This window comes from Ciona robusta, chromosome 12 (genome assembly GCF_009617815.1).
Source record: "Ciona robusta chromosome 12, ASM961781v2".
Lineage (NCBI taxonomy): Eukaryota > Metazoa > Chordata > Ascidiacea > Phlebobranchia > Cionidae > Ciona > Ciona robusta.
The window spans coordinates 134322-151488 of record NC_143246.1 but is presented as its reverse complement, the minus strand read 5'-3'; the positions used below and the strand labels follow the sequence as shown (position 1 = coordinate 151488).

The window sequence follows — 17167 nt, the reverse complement described above, 5'->3', positions numbered from 1 at the left end:
TTGTAAAACATATTTTTTGTGTTTATAAGTTTTTTTGATTTGAGGAACAAACTTTATATAATTATTGTTAATCTAACAAACGATAATATTTGATATTTATCTAAACATTTAAAATATGGTTTACATCCCGCGCAGCATAAAATCTTTTAAAAAATAAAGAGCAACATAAATCAAATTATTTTTTGTAATAGATATGATTTTTGTTTGAATAATATCAAAGTCGGTATATAAACATATCTATATACGGATTAATAAAAAAATCTGTCGAATAAATAAAAACTCCCTATTTACTACCGACATTGGATGCGAAACAATCGAAGCGAAACTTCGGGATTCAGAAACTTTGGCGAAATATTTGGTTGCATTGTGAGCGTGTTGTGGTTAAGTAGTCGTTTATATGCCGTGTTATTAAACTATAATTGACTTAGCTTTATAATGTTGGGTATTTATTAGCAGGGTTTCAATTAAAAGTGTGAGAAAATAATTTTGTTGTGTATTCAATACCTAGGTCACCAATTGCGACGTTAACGCTACATTGTGTACGTTATAAACGTGTAAGGTGCTGTATCGCAACATAGAGCAGTTGGAACTTTATAAAACGGTGCTATAATGCAAAGCAGACAAATTACAAACCATGCTTTTGTTAATTTTTTACACAAACTGCCATTTTTCCTCTAAAAATGTTGCAAAATTTGTCACAATATTCACTGTCACCAGTTGTAAGATCAGCTCGCAACAGGACGACGCCGTGCAAATATATAGAAAACAATATGTTTATTTTACAACATTATTTTACTTTACTTGTAACTCATGGTAACTTAATGTAAATATTTTAACCCAACCAAAAAAAAGAATTTAGAAACCTGTGAATATTTCTTAGATTTGTTGATAGGAAAGTTTAACCCACAGAGGCGATGGTTGTGAGCACGAAGGAAAACGAAGTTGATAAATCGAATCCTCGGACAGGGAGGCAGAGGAAAGGGAGGTCCTCCTCAAGCTCCGGGAGCAGCAGCGGAAGTTCATCGTCAGGGAGTTCGTCGGATGGAAGTCGAAGTTCATCGAGCGATTCAAGCTCCTCTTCGTCCCCGGAGCCGGGGAGGGGACGAGGGAAACAACGAGAGAGGAAGGAGAGTCCTCCGCAGAGAAGAGGAGGACCAACATCACGAAGATCGAGGTCCCCACGACGACCCATTCGAAGAGAAAGAAGTCCGACCCCAAAGCCGACGAAACTTCATGTTGGGAATCTTACAAAGAATATCAACAAGGAACACGTCAATGAGATCTTCTCATATTATGGTAAAGTAAAGACAGTTGACATGCCAATGGAACGCAATGGGATTCCACGCGGGTTGGCGTATGTAGAGTTCGATGATCACACCGAAGCCGACAAAGCATTGAAGTTCATGGATGGCGGGCAGATTGATGGGCAGGTTGTAGCGATACGTGCCGTTCTACCAATCCGTCGTCGCCCCCCACGCCGATCACCCCCACCCATGATGCAACGGGGGCCACGGGGATTTCCCCCACAACATGCCCCGTGGCGCCGCTCACCCCCACGAAGACGCCGACCGCCACGTTCTCCCCCGCGCCGCAGGTCGCCACCGAGACGCCGTCGTGCACGAAGCAGCTCCAGCGAATCAAGATGAAGGAACCCAACATTAGAAAACAAACATTACAACAATCATATTAATTTTACGGACAAACTTTTTACAAATTGTGTTTTTTCCCTGGATAACTTTTTGTTGAAATTTTTTCGCAAACTTTTGTTTTAACAAACAATTAATAAACTCTGGTCACGTGATCTTTTAGGTGAAATGTTATCGAATAGGATTTTGTTTAAATTTGGTCGAGCAAGCAGAGATGTTTGTTGCGCACTACGTGCAAGTTGTTGCACATCAATGCCACATCCTCCTTTATATAATATTTCTATTGGCAGTCAAATAATATCAAAGTTTGTCCACACGGGGTCATGGGAGGTCGCCGATGAAACCATTTATTCACAAGATCACGAACAACTTAAGAATTCATTGAATAAAGTAAGTCCCTCATGCTCGCTGTCAATAAAGTAAGTTATTCATGCCCGATGTTAGTACAATGGTGCCCCACCCATAATTGTGCATTAAATGTTAATTATGAAATGTTGGAATAAATGTTTATTGCAATTAGCTGGTTAACTGTAACAGGGGCTGAATGCAAATATTGACTTAATTCATCCAACACTCACTTTACGATTGTAGATAATCGAGAATGACATCAACCCGTTTGTCGACGCTTGGGAAGAAGAACAAATGTTTCCCGCGCATACCGTGTTTAAAACACTTGGTTCGGCGGGTTTTCTTGGGGTTTCTAAACCAACAGGTTCGTAACACCAAGTGTGAAAGTTGTTTAAACAGAACTTTGATCTAAATCAATATATTTCTGTTAATTGACCAAGTACAAGCAATGGCAATTGTAGTATTTGTGCTGTTGGGCAAGATACTCATCCTTGATGATGTCTCGCTGTATGGCAAACAAAACATTATCACACGGGTTTAACACCTCGTGCCAACTTACGAGTTACCATGTATGTTACTTTGTAGGTGATTATTTTTTTTTTTTTTCTGTATGGCTGATAATTTGGACAACCCATTAGTGACCACTGGGTTGGAACAATTGCCAGCAGATCTCTTTCACATTTATAATACACCTAGCGACAACAACATACATTGTAACTAGTTGCGCTGTGCATCCAAACTACGTTGTAACTAGTTGTGCTGTGCATCCAAACTACATTGTGGCTGGTTGCGCTGTGCATCCAAACTACATTGTGGCTGGTTGCGCTGTGCATCCAAACTACATTGTAGCTGGTTGCGCTTTGCATTCAAACTACGTTGTAACTAGTTGCGCTGTGCATCCAAACTACGTTGTAACTAGTTCCGCTGTGCATCCAAAGTACGTTGTAACTAGTTGCACTGTGCATCCAAACTACGTTGTAGCTGGTTGCGCTGTGCATCCAAACTACATTGTAACTACCTACTTATCACACAGAGTACGGTGGGCTTGGGTTGGATTACAGTTTCAGTGTTGCAGCTGCCGAGGAGCTTGGTAACATACGATGTGGTGCGATACCCATGGCTATCGGGGTTCAAACCGACATGGCAACCCCGGCATTAGCAAGGTACATGGAGGTTTACTATTTATTGTAGTTGATTTATTTTCATGCAAACTATTCTTACAATTAAAAGTGGATATTTGTATTCTGTTGGTGACCGATGTATTATGTGTCAGAAGATCTCTTTTACAATTAAAACAGTATTTAAATCAAAAGTTTCAATATTGTTTGTTGTGCAACAACACGCCTTTTACCAAATATGTAAATATTTTCCCAAAACCTAATTCTTTATGAATTCTTTATTATTCCTACCTTGATTACTTAGCGAATAGAACCAAAGTTAAAGTAAACATGTATGCGGACTCCAGTATATATTTGACACTTATCCACACAAAGGTTCGGCAGCCATGAATTGAAGGAAAGGTTCCTGGAGCCTTCAATCAAAGGAGATATGGTGGCTTGCCTTGGTGTGAGTGAAGTTGGGGCCGGGTCGGATGTTGCAAGTGAGTTCAACACTTATAACTATTGTGTTGTAGTGACAGGGTAAATCCCAGGTCCCATGGCATGCCTCAATGTATGACCTCACCCTTACAGAACAGAATGTGCATATACAATGTTGGGGTAATGCACCCCTGTTACAAAACTTGTAGCGACACCACCCCTTGCAACTTATACACCCCCCCTTGCAACTTATACACCACCCCTTGCAACTTATACACCACCCCTTGCAACTTATACACCACCCCTTGCAACTTATACACCACCCCTTGCAACTTATACACCACCCCTTGCAACTTATACACCACCCCTTGCAACTTATACACCCCCCCTTGCAACTTATACACCACCCCTTGCAACTTATACACCACCCCTTGCAACTTATACACCACCCCTTGCAACTTATACACCACCCCTTGCAACTTATACACCACCCCTTGCAACTTATACACCCCCCCTTGCAACTTATACACCCCCCTTGCAACTTATACACCACCCCTTGCAACTTATACACCACCCCTTGCAACTTATACACCACCCCTTGCAACTTATACACCCCCCTTGCAACTTATACACCACCCCTTGCAACTTATACACCACCCTTGCAACTTATACACCACCCCTTGCAACTTATACACCACCCCTTGCAACTTATACACCACCCCTTGCAACTTATACACCCCCCCTTGCAACTTATACACCCCCCCTTGCAACTTATACACCACCCCTTGCACCTTATACACCACCCCTTGCACCTTATACACCACCCCTTGCAACTTATACACCACCCCTTGCAACTTATACACCACCCCTTGCAACTTATACACCCCCCTTGCAACTTATACACCACCCCTTGCAACTTATACACCACCCCTTGCAACTTATACACCACCCCTTGCAACTTATACACACCCAGGTGTTACAACCACTGCCAAGTCCGACGGCGATGATTTCGTCATCAATGGAGGGAAGATGTGGACAACTAATGGATCACAGGTGTGGTTGTGATGTCATAATCAACAACACAGGTGTGGTTGTGATGTCATAATCATAATTGTTCCAACATACAACCTCATCTGCGGCAAACCCGCACGACATATGCTGTTACTTGTTCATAAATTGTTGTTAATTGGTGAAAGTTCCGTAGCACATAGTTTGAAAAATGTGGTTTAAATTAAGAATTGAGAAATGTATTTGACAACGAACGAAAAGATTATTAATAATTAAAGAAAGTTTTGCGACATGTAAAACCCTGATCTAACTTTCTTCATGATTATCATCATTGGTCCATTACCCTGCGTACCACCCTGTGTACCACCCTGTGTACCACCCTGCGTACCGCCTATTCAATGCAGGCAGATTGGATGTGTTGTCTTGCAAACACTGGTCAAGGTTCGATCCACGAAAATAAATCACTCATTTGCGTACCTATGGATACACCGGGTGTCACTGTTGCGAGGAAAATCGATAAAATTGGAATGCACTCGTCTGATACCGTTCAGGTGAGTGCCATAGAAATAATATATTGTGAGTGGCATAGAAATAATATAATGTGAGTGGCATAGAAATAATATAAACAGCAAACTTTGGTCCTCCAGAGTTAAAATTATTTTTTGTCACCAGTTTGCAGCTTAATTACGTATTACTTCAACCTTGTAGAAACTAAAATATAAAACAGCCAAATACCCCCCTTGCTTGACTGCAGTGCACGTACCAAAGGTATTCCAATGATCAGTTGTTACTTTGAACTCCAACCAACAGGTTTTATTTTAATTTTTTTCTATAGATGTGTTTAACAACCATCGTTTTGCTTCTAATTCCCTTCTCTTTGTTGTTTCAATTAATGTGATCGTTATTATATTTGAAGCGATAAATAATTTTTTTATTATTTATATGGCCCAGGTATTCCTTGAAGACGTGCGAGTCCCGAAGTCGTTCATGATCGGGGAGGAAGGAAGAGGGTTCACATACCAGATGCTGCAGTTCCAGGAGGAACGAATGTTTGCTGCCGCTGCTGGTAGGGGGGAGGGGGGGGGGTCCGGCCAATAAATACAATTAAAATATACTTTCATTGCTTCCATGAACCCCGGCCTTATACGCATCATGTTATTTAAATGTTTAGCAAAATCTGGGGTAACATTGTTAAAATTAAAAATGTTTTAACTTAAAACTTGGCTGTTACACGTTGTCACCCCATGCACCCCTAATATTACACCTATAAATTAACATTTAAACATTTCTTCCCAGCTTTGAAACCACTTGAAACAGCCATCAATGAAACGATCGCTTACACGAAGCAACGTAAGATATTTGGACGAACCATCCTCGATAACCAAGTTGTTCATTTTCGACTCGCTGAACTTCAAACCGAGGTTGAAGCGCTGAGGTCGATGCTGTATAGAACTGTAGGTTAGTGATGTCATAGTAGGGTGATGATGTCATAATAGGGTTGATGATGTCATACCACCATGTTAACATGACATATATACGCAGGTTTATATTTGAAAGGACACGATGTAACCAACCTTGCCTCGATGTGTAAGTTAAAGACGGGACGGTTGGCTCGTGAAACAACGGACGCTTGTTTGCAATATTGGGGGGGGATGGGGTTCACTAAGGAATCCATAATATCAAGATACTACAGGTGATAATATATTACACATTATCCACCAGTGATGTTTATGGTTGCATAATGTTAGTGGTTGGTAATTAACACTGGTTGTTGCTTTTATTGTGCAAGAAAAGAAGAAAATCAACTCTATGAATGAATTGAACGACTTACTCTAAATTTTTAGCGCTTGCATCTTAAGTAGAAGATACTGGGTTCGATGCTCGTTGCTGCCACCATTGTTGGTGTTTACTTAGCCAATACTCCAACCCAGTGGTCACCAATGGTTTACACATTACAGTAACATTAATAATGAAAGTTTATATTCCAGGGATTTCCGATTAGTATCGATTGGTGGTGGAGCAGATGAAGTGATGCTTTCTATTATATGCAAATATATGGGCACTTTACCCAAACATAGATAATTATGGTTATTTAATTGTTTTATTAATTCTTTCAACAATCCTATTGTGACATCATATTTTATGTATTATGGAATATTTTGTTTAAAATTTGTGTTTTTTAATCGCGTTTAAAATATATCCATATCAAAAACAATTCATGATTTATATCAAATGTTTAAAAGACTACAATCATGTTTTGCATTTCGCTAAAAACATAGTTTAAAAAAAGATATATATGTGTATGCTTATAGTCAGAGCCATAAAAATACTGAGTAGACCAACTCATTGTTACATAAAACACAAATTGAACGGCAATTTGGGTCCAAAATAACACAGTTGGTATAGGGAAAATGTCTGTTTTTTCCGTAAATTGACGAAAAACTTGGGCCTAACAAATTTAAAGGTTAAAAAACGTAAAATTCTTGTTTCATTTGTTTTTTGTATCATAAAAATAGAAATAAAAGCGGTTGATTTGTGACATTTTAGTCATTTAATGCGGCTAAATTTATTTTTTTTTCCAAAAAATGTTTGGTAAGGTAAAAAAAAGCTGCTTTACACCTTACCACAAAAGGAAAACAGAAGCAAAACCTAACAAGTTCGTTTAAACCCGTTGCCAAAGTCACTACTACTAGGAGAGAGCATGATACACTCTCTCTCTTTCACGACTCGTTTCCGTTTACCATTGTACTCAATGGAGTCGAGGGCGTTTAATGTAGTTTTTCTTCGTTTTTTTGACTTAATTTAAGTTTATAGGGAAAAATAACTATTTCTATATAGTTTCTTTCAAAAACTACCCTAACTATTCCAGTTTTTTAGGCCAGTTTAGTTTTTGAAGGTTAACGCTTACACTTCAGCGCTTGTTTAGGAAAATAAATTATTTTATAAATTTAATTAAAAACGTTCAAACAAACGGTTTGTTAGAAATATATTTATGTTTGGAAATAGTTGTTTTTCCCTATAAACTTAAATTAAGTCAAAAACCGAAGAAAAACTACATACAAGAGATCACAGATCTAATGAATAAACACGTTTTAAACTAATTAGCATAAGATAGTGGAGTCGGGGAAGATGGGACACCTGTAACACATATTATCCAAATATCCTGATCGTGTTTTAAACAATTAACAACGGTCTGTGGTGTAGGGGCGCCCGCGTCTCGACGTGCCTTAGTCAGTTCAGTTCGATTATCTAGACGAGGTGCGCCAGTTAAACACCTTGTTGCGAGTCGCGGCTGTCCTACGCGCTGTATCCTACTCTCGGAATGTGCGCTGTATTTGGGAGAAATTTCTTGCTTCTGTCTTCTGGTACTGACGTTGTCTTGTTGAGTATGACTCGGTTATTTGAACATCAACTTGTATTGAGGCGTTCTAAACTTTTCAACAGTAAACAAGTACCAAAAGCAACTCCAACGTTTACAATCACGTAACCCTATCTAGTTAGTCACTGGTCTCTCGAAACGTCTGCGTGTTTCTCCGTCTCATAACATGTACGGTAAGGTTTATAAAGGGGAATTGAAGTAAAAAGACAGATGTAACTTTACGACGTGACAAATGTCAGGAGAGAAACCATATAAATACATCAACACCATAAGCGAACATATGTTGCTATAAAGATTTACAACCACAATAAACCGAACCGCTACAGTGGAAGTCGTGAAGATACGGTTTTATAATTCATTAAATGTTCTTTGTTTACTACCAAATGAAAAGAGAAAACAAAATGAAAAGGTGTCCCATCTACCCCCACCCTGCTATATTAGTTAATCCTTTTACTACAACGGTCGACTGGGCTCGATCAAAAACAAATCTGAAGTAACCAACAAAACGGGTTCTAGTCGCCATTGGTGACTGTGGAGCAGTCGTAGGCAGAATGTATTTATACATGTATTAACTAATGAAACTTATGACGTATGAGGATTGAGTGATTGGTTTATATGTGTATATGCGCTTTGTACAACTCCTGTACCATGTGTTTATTGTAAACTTACACTAGTTAACGTTGTCGTCGCCTAAAAACGTTTGTTTTCATGAATTTTGACAAACTGTAATCACGCAGTAATTAGGTAATGTTAGAAGTTAATATTAATCATATAATGTTGAATTAAAAATAATGTTTCAATTACGATAAATGATAATACGGTATAAGAGTAGTGCATTTAATGCGTCCCCACTTAAATGCTAACAGTTTGATTCAGTCGTGAATCGTTGTGTGGATTTCTTATCTTCTATAACACGTCGTTCCCCGCCAAACTCCAGACAGTGTTTCCGCTATGAAATGAATGAATGTAACTTACTTTATCCTCGCGTGGCCGGAAAACGACAGTCGTTATCACACGGGTTTAACACCTCGTGCCCGCTCAGAGTTACCAAGTATGTTACTTTGTGGGTGATTATTTTTTTGGGAATTTTTTTTTATGTATGGCTGATAATTTGGACAACCCATTAGTGACCACTGGGTTGGAGCAATTGTCGTTAAGTGTCTTGCCCAAGGACACATACGCCCACAATGGTAGCAGCGACGAGCCTTGAACCCATTACCTAATGGTTACAGGCAGGCGCGCTAACCACTACGCCACGACGCCGGACAAAATGTAAAGTGCATGAGGAAAGTAATCGTTAATTAATCGCTCATCGTGTGGTTTCAAATCTGAAAATTCAGTTTAAAAATTATAAATATATATTACGATTTGATTTCAATCAAGAGATTAAAGAAAAATGCTAGAATTAAGAATTAGGCTAGGTGCGGAAAATAATCGCCCTATCAGCAACAACAACAAAGCCAAGAACTACTGTTCGACGAAAAAGGATCTATATGACCACTAACGTGTTCAATAAAACGCCCTGGCTTACATTGACTATTATAGTAAACGGGAACGAGTCGTGAAAAAGAGAGAGTGTATCATCAAAAAAGGAAGAACAAGAGATCACAGATCTAATGCATGAGCACGGTATACACTAATTAGCATAGTATTAATTAACCTTATCACAGCATAGATACCTAAACATAGGTATCTATGATCATGATTTATTGCGAGCGGTAAACTAAAAGAGCGAAGAAACGAGAGACGCGGTGTTTATACCGAAGATAACAATAAGAAAGGCACTCGTCTACGCTTCGGTGCACACACGCTAATTGTGCGATTTTAAATCTGAAAATTCAGCCAAAAAATTATAAATATATAATATGATTTGATTTCAGTCAAGAGATTAAAGAATAAATGCTAGAATTGAGAATTGATATAAGTGCGGAAAAAATCGCCTCTATCAGCAACAACAACAACAAAGCCAAGAACAACTGTTCGACGAAAAAGGATCTATATGACCACTACCGTGCTCAAAAACTACATAAATCGCCATGGCTTCCATTGGCTACTATAGTAAACGGGAACGAGTCGTGAAAAAGAGAGTATATCATGCTCTCTCCTTTGCCGACATTAGAGATGCGCGTTCTATTCTTTTTTATTTCTGTGGTAGAGCCGCACTGGGTTTTTTAACTGATACTTTGCCTGCTATATTCAACTAACGGCGTTGTAGAACGTGTACACGGCAATCATAGCTTATACAATATTAATAAACGTAACTTATTTCCTCGCGTTTTGTTTAACATCAACGACCACCATACACTGAATGCTCGACGCGTCAGATTAACTTCCCATGCGTTCATACAGAGACTCCGCCATGTTGGACCTTTACCTAATAATACTCACATATATGGCAAGCATACACAAGTAAGTTCCAAACACTTAATTTCTACGATCTGTACAAAACCAACGAACAACTGGTGTATAAAAAACGTTTTTCCACGTCACTAAAAATGCAAAAGTGAGTTCGAAACATGCTTTAAGTTTACCGTGTTGAAAGTATAATCTGCTTTAGGTAACTACGAAATACATTTGGGGTTTAGTCCCTTTAACGTGTATTTTCGATAGGTGACGTCATGTTTTCGAGAAGTCGCAAAAACGGAACGAGAGAAGTGACAATCTTTGCTTGACACGGGTTCTACAACTCCCATATTACTTTTCGCGCGACGTTACTGTGACGTTTGTTTTGTTTATTATTATGTCACACATGTGATAGTTTGAGTAAAATTCAATGTTTTTGTCGCTTACGCGAGATGTCGATGAAAAAAGAAGATTATGAAGAATTTCAAAGACAATTAGAATTACAAAACCAACTTCCAGAAAAAGGTACATTATGACGTATACATTGCAATTGTCATACGTAAATAAATAAGATAATGAGAGATTATTAAGTGCTAGTGAAGAATCTTCCCCCCCCCCCACCTTATTTGCTAACCACTCGTCCACTAAACCCCTAACTAACTACCAACCTCTTATACTTTCCACCAGCCTATTCTGCTATGTACTGGAGGATTCTTCACTAGTGCCGAGTACTGATTGATTAAAATCAAATGGGACTATACAGAGAAGACGGAAAACTTTTTCCGCTAGGTGTCGGTAGTTATTTAAATTAAAAAATACGGAAAAAACGAACAAAACAGCACTACAAAGTGTTAATAAGTGTAAAACAAATTAATTAAATAATAAAAGTACCTTTCTAAATACATAAAACACTAGTAAGAACATAATTCCCACATTAGGTCGGTTATATACGTTCTTTCATTGTGTTTACTGTCGTCGGGTCTGTGGTGTAGCGGTTTGCGTGCGGTCGTAAACTCTCTTTGTTCCATTTTTATCGGGTTCGAGTCCCGCACAGTGGAATATTTTTTTATATTTTTTTTCAATTTTTTTTTGTTTGACGAGTTTGGAGTTAGGGGTTAGGGGTTAGTGTTAGGGGTTAGGGGTTTATATCTTATGTGTATAAACCGTGAAACTAACTGCTCCCCATAGAATAGAGAAACGAATTTGTCATCGCCTAGCGGAAAAAATTTTCCCTTTTCTCTGTATAGCTCTATGTATTAAAATCACTGGTAGTTGTAGAATTCGAATGCTGTTGTTGGTAATTCTAAAAATAAACAACAATGAGAATTGTTTAAGTAAGTGGTGTATGATTGTTGTAATAATTGTGACATCACAGATACAAAAGTTAAAACAAAGAAAGACGAAGATGGGACGGAATATGAATGGGACGAAGTAAAAAAAGCATGGTTTCCCAAGGTATGTTCAGTGCTAAGTATGTGGGATGTTAAGTACCAACCCAAGTAATTAGATTGTCCACAGTTGAGCCCGGATTTAATGTTGAAGTTTCAATCGAATTATTCAAACGATGAAGTTTCAAGTTCAACGTCGGTTTACGTTGATCCACAAACTAAGATGAAATATAAATGGGACAATACCGCCCACAAGTGGATGCCTGATGTAAAGTACGAAGTATCGAAAGATGGGAATTATATTTACACCGATCCAAGCAACGGAGATAAATATGAATGGGATTCAAACAAACAAGTCTGGGTAAAGAAAAAATTCAAGGAAAATAATCTCGAAGGTTTGTTTATCTTTATTCAAATGTTGCCCACCTTCGGAGAAGCGACAACCTTCAACAACTCTGGCCCAAATCTCAGATCCCTCTGCTGCGTGTCTTATTCTAACACCCATGTTTTTAGCTTTCTCGTTTTAAAGATATATTCCAATATTTCGTAGTTCACTTTATACATTATATATTTCGTAGTTCACTTTATACATTATATATTTCTTAATTATCATTTAACGTCAAACTACCAAGCTCTCCACACACCATGCGAGCCTTGGGTTTTATCAGAAAGTTTGTTAAGTTTAACTGTTATACCTTTTATGAAATAAGTGAAATACAAGCGTGTGTCACTGTTGTTACATCATCTTTATATTTCATGACATTACCAACATTACAGACGACAACATTATCCAACCAAGTGAAGCAACTCCAAAGTTGGTTTTTGTTTCTTACTTTAGTTTAAATATCACGTTAATTAACATAGAGATCTTATATCTTTATATTATCTTATAAACAGTTTGTTTCTAAGGTTTGGAATGTTGGTAAATAAGTTGTTAGTTTTATTGTCACATCCAGTACAATTTATGATTGTATCTTTGTTTAAAATTACCCTCTCAACAACACTAACCCATAACCCCCACAGTTTCCAACCAAGCCTCAAGTAACTTGTTATTATTGGCTTTGCATGGTTGATATAACAAGCTTTGTATGGTTGATTACTATGTTGTTGTTAATTAATACAAACGTTGAAGCCTGGAGGATGAAAGTTGGAATTCGGAGAAGAAATTGTGGGGGGAAGTCCCTATTGAGAAACAGTCGAAGAAAAAAAATCATCAGAAATCTGGCCAGAAGAGGGCGGCGTCGAGGCCAGGTTTGTTGGTTTGGATTTATTTTAAATTATTTTATTTATTTCATTTCGGTTTAGAATGGTTTTCACTGGACAAGTCCAAGAACACGAGCGTATATGTTGAAGGTAGGTGTAACATAGATATCATATTATATTTGATGACCATTGTGTGTTCACAACCCCCATTGTTTGCATCAGGTTTGCCTAGTGACATCACAATGGATGAATTTCGTGATTTGATGTTGAAATGCGGAATCATCGCAACAAACGTCGTCAACCAACAACCAAAGTTGAAACTTTATACGAACGCTGGGGGGAATATTAAGGGAGACGGATTGTGTTGTTATTTGAAGGTGGGTGGTGATGTCATGATGATGTCATAGTAACCAAAGTATTTTTTACTTATTAAGCATAAAACATGGATCCCATTTATTTTTACTTTCCAACTTTCAAGTTTTCTTTAATTTGCTGAAAAACACACATTTTTCCCAATGCTCGCTGTATTATTTTGGACACAAAATGTTGGTCAATTTTAAGCAACAATGGGTTGTTTTATTTATGATTTCCATGAATTGTTGCCAACCATCCAGCGCGAATCTGTCGAACTTTCGTTACAACTCCTTGATGGCATGGAGGTCAGAGGTCATAAGTTGAAAGTTCAAGAAGCAAAGTTCGAACTTAAAGGGGAATACGACGCGTCTAAGAAACCCAAGATGTTGAGTAAAAAAGAAAAAAGGAAAATTAAAAAAGAGAAAGAAAAGTAGGATATATTGTTTCTATGTGGTTTTATGCAACTTATTAATTTTAAAACAAATCGTGTTGTTGTTGCAATTTATGTAACAGACATGTTGGCATTCTATTTTGCTTCTATGTTGCTGATGTTCATTAGGTTTGGAATATTTCTGTCAACACCAGTATATATATAAAGCCATAAATGAAACACGAGTTGGTTTGTATAAAGTTGTTGTTTTACTTCAGATTACTTGATTGGAAACTTGCACGAAGCGAGGAAATTGTTTCCAAGAAAGATCGAGTTGTTATTCTTAAGAAAATGTTTCAAGTTAACGAGTTTGAGGTTGGTTGAGGTTGAACAGTCACTTCATTTGTAAATGTTTGGGAAGTTTTGGTAAAATCTTGTTACAATAACATTAGGCTCCCCAACATTATGTTTATCATGTTCTTGCAATAACAGAAAAAGTTTTTAAAAAAATAAAGTTTTGGGTTTGCAAGACATTAAGTGCGTGGGAATATATATTGTATGCAACAAACGTTAATTTTTTAAATATTTAAAGTTGTTTTTAAAACAAGGGAGTGGTGCCATCATGTGGTTGGAAGGTGGAGGTTTTGTTGTCTGCATGGTGGGGGTAGAGAGCTAACATGAACAACCATGTGTTTTGCCAATACATAACATAATAGTTAAGTTTACAACATAACAAAATATGAAACTAAATCACAAACATACCAACAAACGTAGACACGTAGTAACTTAATACAATGGATCAAACATAAAGTGAACACGTTGGTTGTTTGATGTTTTACAACTTGTGGTTTAATTGATTTTCAAGTTAAAAGTTTTGACTTTGAAGTTGTTTGTTATGTCACACACCACTTCCACCCCACCACTACAAATGGAAAGTTCCGCTAATGCAAAGATCCTTCGCGGTCCATCGCACATGAATAACGATGTTTGATGTCGCAGGAAGACCCGGTGTTGATCACCGATGTTCGAGATGATCTTCGTGCCGAGTGCGAGAAGTTCGGGCAAGTCAAGAAAGTTATCGTGTTCGATGTAAGTTGGGGTGATGCTGTCGGTATAACACGGCTGTTCTAACACCTTGTACCCGCTTATGAGTTACTACGTATGTAACTTTGTCGATAATAGTTTTCTGTATGGCTGACAATTTACTAATGTCATAATTATTGAAATGTTAGTTGTTAACCTTGTAAGCGACAACCCAGCCATAGAAACCTTATATTCTTTGACTCATTAGCGCCACCCGGATGGTGTTTGTTCGGTTGCGTTCAAAGAAGCTGAGAGCGCCACCAAGTGTCAGCAAGCATTGAACGGACGATGGTTCGCTTGCAAAGAAATTGAGGCTTCAATATGGGACGGTCATACTGATTATCAGGTCATAATAAGCGTGTGTGTGATGTCATAATTATCATGTTGTGACGTCATAATTATGACATGTGTTGTCATTGTTACCGTGATAAAGAAAACATTGTTTAAATATTCCATAGATCGAGGAGACGGATCGTGAACGCGAAGTTCGGCTTCAAAAGTGGGAGGAATTCCTTGATAACGGGCCGACCGAACAAACATCGGGGAATAATGACGATGTTAGCGGGGATACGACCGTTGCGGCGCCCGCAGAAAAACTTTAATAAACCTGTTGTTTTTGTATGAAAATAAACGACATAGTTACGTTGCAGAAACAGGCAAACGGGCATGGGGGTAATTGGATTAGCCCCCATGGTAAACAAAGGCTTGACTACTTAACGCTAACATTGTAATCCTGAGGTTTCAACTTAAAGTAGATTAAGACAAATATTTCGGTTTGGACACCAAGGAGGTCTTAGTGTCAAGCACGATACGCATCGTTAATTACCCCCCTTGTGTGTCCGCTACATGACCCCACTCCTAAACCACCGCGGGAGGAATAAACAAAATATTGACGTCATCAGTTTAATGTAAGCGTCATGATTACGTCACAATACTAATGTTTTCCATGGACCTCATTGGTTGGTTGTGTGACGTTGCACCAATCCTCCAACCTGGTTGGCGGAAGATATTTAATCAGGATGACGTAATGAGGGAGGTTATGACGTAACAATGGACATACCAATCCAAGTCGTTGGGGAAATCTCCGGTAATTGTGACGTGATCGGGGGTTTCCCCTGTTGTCTTGTCATTGTGTGCTGTAACGTCATTGATTGGTTTGTCGTCACGATGACGTAGTGACCTGTGTGATAAGTTTTGAATTTTCTGTATTATAATAGGGATGAATTGTAACTTACATACTCGCGTGGCAGGGACAGCAGTCGTTACAACACGGGTGTTCTGTTTCATACACCTCGTGCCCACTTACAAGTTACCCGTATTTTGGAGAGTTTTTTTTTACGTGTGGCTGATAATTTGGACAACTCTTAAGTGACTACTGGGTTGGAGCGATTGCTGTCAAGTGTCTTGTCCAAAGGCACATACGCTCACAATGGTAGCAGCGACAAGCCTTAAACCCATTACCTTTTAAACTCCGTTAGTTTCAACACATCCAACCATATAGAAGAACTACTGTGAGTCTATGACGTAACTATTAAATAAGAATATTTATAATATGACGTAACAATGGTTGTTTTACGCCACCCACCGGTTGAAATGTTCATCCACTTTATCCCGGGGATGCCCCTTGAAATACGTCACCAAATAACATCTTGATCTTATGTATTCAACTTCCGGGTGTGTGACGTCATTGGATGATGACATCACTGTATTATCAACGTCATCACGCGCATTATCGTGAGGATATAGATACCTGTGACGTATATGACGTAACAACCACGTATACATATTCACCCGCACATACCTTCCATTCAACAAAACCTTTTTACTTTCAACGATCATCTTCTAGCAAGCAACACACAACTACGCGCATACAACAACTCATGACGAACCATCCACCACGCGGTAACACACTACTTAATTAACGCCCCAACTTTCGTAATAATTACCCGTGCAAGGAATCGTTTCCAGAATGCGCGCGACAATCATACTGTGACGTCACAAACCAAGTTCTGAGAATTTACTAGAATTCACTCATTGTTACGTCATCTATGTTTACACAAAGATTATGAACAGCTGTGACGTTGCCACACACGTCGTGATGTCATAAGGTTATTGTGATGTCATAATGTCAACTTGACGTAAACAATGCAAGTCACGCTTCAGTGGTTTTGCGTAACAATGGGAATATTCGAGAAACCAATATAGCGAAGAAAACATTTCACTTGTTTCGTCACAATTGTAATCGTTTGTTTAATATGAGTTAAAAGTTATTGTTTTGTGGGTTTAGCGGCCGCGCTTTTATTTGACATTTTTCCTCAAGTAGTTTTAACCCATAGCGTGTTTTAACGACTGCATGCTATACTTCTTCTCTTTGTTGTTTTGATTATCGTGATTTTCGCTGTCGTATTTAAATAAATAATTCGAACTCAATTGTTTATTGTTAATTGGATTGTTCAAAGATTGAGTTTGATTGCAGGTCAATTATTTCAAACACGACTTTAAACAAA

At 38.3% G+C, this 17167-nt stretch overlaps 4 protein-coding genes across 6 annotated transcripts; 3 read left to right on the top strand and 1 right to left on the bottom strand.

Annotated features, from left to right (window-relative positions):
- The first annotated feature begins 366 nt into the window (after nt 1-366).
- Nucleotides 367-1809, top strand: LOC149726014 (uncharacterized). Of its 2 annotated transcripts, none has more exons than XM_089890859.1 (2): nt 367-508; nt 881-1809. In XM_089890859.1, the coding sequence occupies exon 2, from the start codon at nt 915-917 to the stop codon at nt 1644-1646; it is 732 nt and encodes a 243-aa protein (XP_089746985.1). In that variant the 5' UTR covers nt 367-508; nt 881-914; the 3' UTR covers nt 1647-1809. The 2 variants fall into 2 exon arrangements, with proteins under 2 accessions (XP_089746985.1, XP_089746986.1); XM_089890860.1 differs by lacking the exon at nt 367-508 and adding an exon at nt 541-601.
- Nucleotides 1810-1814: 5 nt separating this feature from the next.
- Nucleotides 1815-6755, top strand: LOC149726013 (putative acyl-CoA dehydrogenase 6). The gene is made up of 10 exons (XM_089890842.1): nt 1815-2036; nt 2238-2358; nt 3028-3157; nt 3488-3594; nt 4506-4585; nt 4945-5091; nt 5492-5606; nt 5837-5998; nt 6083-6233; nt 6529-6755. Exons 1-10 carry the CDS (start codon nt 1815-1817, stop codon nt 6620-6622), a joined length of 1329 nt encoding a protein of 442 aa, XP_089746968.1. The 3' UTR covers nt 6623-6755.
- A 3825-nt stretch (nt 6756-10580) lies between these two features.
- LOC149726012 (17S U2 SnRNP complex component HTATSF1-like) lies at nt 10581-15313 on the top strand. The gene is made up of 12 exons (XM_089890838.1): nt 10581-10787; nt 11638-11717; nt 11781-12045; nt 12428-12464; nt 12783-12901; nt 12956-13003; nt 13076-13230; nt 13468-13637; nt 13856-13952; nt 14577-14666; nt 14869-15006; nt 15119-15313. The coding sequence occupies exons 1-12, from the start codon at nt 10715-10717 to the stop codon at nt 15260-15262; spliced, it is 1416 nt and encodes a 471-aa protein (XP_089746964.1). The 5' UTR covers nt 10581-10714; the 3' UTR covers nt 15263-15313.
- A 236-nt stretch (nt 15314-15549) lies between these two features.
- On the bottom strand, nt 15550-16600 carry LOC149726011 (uncharacterized). 2 transcript variants are annotated; one of them, XM_089890872.1, is made up of 4 exons: nt 16462-16596; nt 16246-16410; nt 15721-15840; nt 15550-15652 (listed from the first exon to the last, which is right to left on the bottom strand). In XM_089890872.1, the coding sequence occupies exons 1-4, from the start codon at nt 16497-16499 to the stop codon at nt 15595-15597; spliced, it is 381 nt and encodes a 126-aa protein (XP_089746998.1). In that variant the 5' UTR covers nt 16500-16596; the 3' UTR covers nt 15550-15594. The 2 variants fall into 2 exon arrangements, with proteins under 2 accessions (XP_089746998.1, XP_089746997.1); XM_089890871.1 differs by having other exon boundaries at nt 16246-16600.
- Nucleotides 16601-17167: the final 567 nt, after the last annotated feature.